At 40.3% G+C, this 3,679-nt stretch overlaps 1 protein-coding gene across 1 annotated transcript; it reads left to right on the top strand.

Annotated features, from left to right (window-relative positions):
- Positions 1-516: 516 nt before the first annotated feature.
- NRPB5 (Eukaryotic rpb5 RNA polymerase subunit family protein) lies at positions 517-3,416 on the top strand. The gene is made up of 4 exons (XM_087665810.1): positions 517-800; positions 1,740-1,919; positions 2,709-2,822; positions 3,124-3,416. The coding sequence occupies exons 1-4, from the start codon at positions 591-593 to the stop codon at positions 3,247-3,249; spliced, it is 630 nt and encodes a 209-aa protein (XP_087521936.1). The 5' UTR covers positions 517-590; the 3' UTR covers positions 3,250-3,416.
- The last annotated feature ends 263 nt before the right edge of the window (positions 3,417-3,679 follow it).

Below are 3,679 nucleotides of genomic sequence, written 5' to 3'. Positions count from 1 at the left end.
AAGAGAGAGAATGCCATTAGACGTTAGGAGAGGTTTGTGTGAATGCCACATAGGTATGGGGCAATGAATGCACCCTACTAATGCCACACAAGCATGTGAAGAGAGAGAATGTCGTTGAGATGTTTGGAGAGAGAGAATGCCATCAGAAATGTTTGGAGAGGTTTGTGTGAATGCCACAAAGGTATGGTTTTTGGTCTGGGATTTCCCTCAATAATGATAAAAATAAAATAATAATAAATGCCACATAAGTATAGTTTTTGGTTTGGATTTACCTCAATTATGATAATAAAAATATGATATATATGTTATATATCCGCCCATTTAATTAGAAAAACTTTTGCCTATTTGAAAAAGGTTTTGACGCAAAAGGCACAAAATCAGCCCAAAAAAATGCTTGGTTACTTTTAGACAGAAATGAGGCCTAAAAAACCATGCAAACTGCCTATCTTTAGAAAAGGTGTCTTCCGCGGGAAGGCGGTTTTATACATTAAAACTAGTAGGCTGTTTTCGTATACACACTGACTGTCTGCTGACCAAGGGACGAGAGAGAGAGAGAGAGAGAGAGAGAGAGAGAGCGAGAGAGAGGAGCCATGGCGTCTCATCACCAGCTTGACGAGCAGAGCGCCCGTCTTTACCGCATCCGCCGGACCGTAATGCAGATGCTGCGGGACCGCGACTACCTGGTGGCCGACTTCGAGATCTCCATGAGCAAAGACGAGTTCCGGGAGAAGTTCGGCGAGGAGCCGAAGCGCGACGACCTCGTCATCATCAAGTCTAAGCGCGCCAATCCCTCTGAACAGGTTCCTTCCTCCTCGAAGTATCGCCCTCGCCCTTCCATCGCCGTCTATACAGTTTCTAGTTCGCTGTTCTTGTTGTTTGTGTGCGGAATACTGTCAAGCCAATCCCTCTGAACAGGTGTTTTTTAATTATCTCCCTGCCATGGCCATTGTACAGTTTCTAGTTCGCATTTTTCTTTGATATTTTTGTGTGGATACTGTGGTCGAAAGATTATTGCAATTGCATTTGTCATCATTAAGTCCGAGCACACAAATCCCTCCAAGCAGGTCATCTGAAGCTTGGATGTTAAGCACTTCTAGGAGCAGTTGATCTCTCTGGTCCACATCCGGTCCAAGGATTATTAGGACAGCATTTGTTATCATCAAGTCCGAGCACATAAATCCCTCCAAGCAGGTTCCAGAAGCTAGGGTATGCTAAGCATTTCTAGGTTATCGTTTCTACTGGTCTGAAGTTGTGGAAGTACTATCAAGATGGCGTTTGTCCCTCTGATCGGGTTATTTGAGTCTTCACACTCGTATTGCACTGCAGGGGGTGTTAGAGTTTGCCAATTCTGGGCAGGGTCCAATGTTTGTCTGGTGTGGACACAACCTAGTTAGTGAGTTGCGTCATTATCTCTAGAGTCAGTTTAACTTTAGTTGAGCTAGGTATAGGTCTAACCTTTTTTAGATCCTGTTGTACTTTCAGTCACTCGTTTCCAGTACTTGCATCTTATAATGTTGGATTGTTGCCCACTCTTGCTTATTGTCTTGTGTTCATTGTTTCGCTCTCTCACCCCTCCATATCCAACAGTTTGCAGATGTTGTAGCCAAATTTAGGTTATAACAATCTTGGATCAATAACATGGATTTTTGAAAATGTTTGTTGAGGTATTTTATGCTTCACACACTGAATATGTTGTGTATATGTTCAGTTGTGTTCTAACATTTGGGTTGTCTCTCCAGATATTTGTAATTTTCCCTGAAGAAGCTAAGGTTGGAGTGAAAACAATAAAGACATATGCAGAACGTATGAAGGCTGAAAATGTCCATCGAGCGATCCTGGTGGTGCAGCAAAATCTTACTCCTTTTGCCAAACAATGTGTCAGTGAAATATCCAGCAAATACCATTTGGAGGTTTTTCAAGTATGTACCGATCACCTGGATGGTCTTGCTAATCTATTATTCTGCATTTGGTTAGCTTTTTTGTTCCAACTTGTGCCAATGTTTTGGAGTGGTGATATTTAATACCCAATAATATCTACAGTAATGATAAGTTGTTAATATTTGAAAGCTAACTGGACCGACACATTTACATGCATACAGTTAGATACAGACTCCTCAGAATGTGCACAACATCAGTAAGGTCATCTTTCTGGTTCAGCTATGCTCAATATGGTTTTCTCTTAATTTAGTCCTCACTTATGTGTTAGTTCTTGTGAATAAATGGATGACTGAGTAATGGTTACAAGTCTTACATGTGAAAATCTTTACTGATTACATGCAAGCTTGTAAGATGTTCCAACCTACATTCTTACAGTGATAAAGCTAACATTATGGCTTTGTTGGGGCAATTTATATGATATCTTAATGCCTAGTTGTGACGGTTAAAGGTTTCTATATAGCTGAATCACCCCATCCTCCTAACAATGCATCCACTGTTGTGACTTCTGTCTGTTTGGAACTAATACATCCGCAGGATTGCATCACAACTGTCTATGGATGTGTTTTGTGACATGTAGTTGTGAGCTCTTAAGATTTCTATATAGCTAAAATCCCTCATACTCCTAATGCATCCACTGTTCTGATGCATACTGCTTTGGATCTGCCTATTGATGTGTTTAGCGATCTTGCAGAGTATAGATGACTGATGCAATTGCTCAAAACAGTTCCTGGTATGTTGAGTGATATGTGCTAGCTTGAATTGTTGTCCAGGAGTCGGAGCTGCTTGTGAATATTAAGGAGCATGTTCTTGTCCCAGAACACCAAATACTTACTCCAGAAGAGAAGAAGGCTCTGCTAGAACGGTACACGGTCAAGGAAACTCAGGTATGTTTTGAGCCATGAAGTGCTTACTTTTGTTGTGCAGTTCTAAGAACAGTCCTTAAATGTGCCCATGATTAAGTCTGCTCAGTTTGATGGTCAGTTTCTAAGACATGATCATCATCTCAGTTTCTTGTAGAGTCTGTAGAGAGCTGTATATGCTTTTATGCTTTTTTGTAGTGGTTAATAGTCACCAGTAAAAATGTAATTAGTTTTGCAGTTTCTGTGATAAGCCAGTGCTCAGATATTGACACGATCAACTGTTAGACTTGGGTATGGATTGCTTACTTAGCTTTAAATATTTCAGCTTCCTCGCATGCAAGAAAATGATCCAGTGGCAAGATATTATGGACTTAAAAGAGGCCAAGTGGTGAAAATTATTCGACCAAGTGAAACTGCTGGTCGATATGTCACCTATCGTTTTGTTGTTTAGGTGAGGTAAAGAAAGTGTTGATACAATGGATACAAGTTCTGCAAAATGGTTGAAGTCCATTATCTGTGTATTCCCAAAAATATGTAGTTCTCTTAGCTAGATTTTTCTTGGATAGACATAATGTATTCATAAGGCTTGTCAATATCAAAGCTCTTCTTTTTCCGTTTTTGGTTGATGCTTCCTTTTCTTCATTTGCTCTGGTGTCTTAGTGTTGTTCCATGGGTCCAAGATGCAAGGAGAGAGTAGAGACGCCTTGATTTGCAATATAACAAGCTCTCTCCTCCCGTGTTTGGCTTAATTAGATTCACATTCATGGTTGTGCTATATAGGACCAACAGACTAGTGCTGCATATATTAGGCCCTGATTTTCACCATTGGTTCTTTTATAGTCTACTTAATTTCTGAGATGGTGGAAGTTATATAAATCATG

Source organism: Lygodium microphyllum, chromosome 24, assembly GCF_053477565.2.
Source record: "Lygodium microphyllum isolate KBCC chromosome 24, Lygodium_microphyllum_v1.1.10, whole genome shotgun sequence".
NCBI lineage: Eukaryota > Viridiplantae > Streptophyta > Polypodiopsida > Schizaeales > Lygodiaceae > Lygodium > Lygodium microphyllum.
The sequence above is the reverse complement of the archived record's forward strand: the minus strand, read 5'-3'. Positions and strand labels throughout refer to the sequence as shown.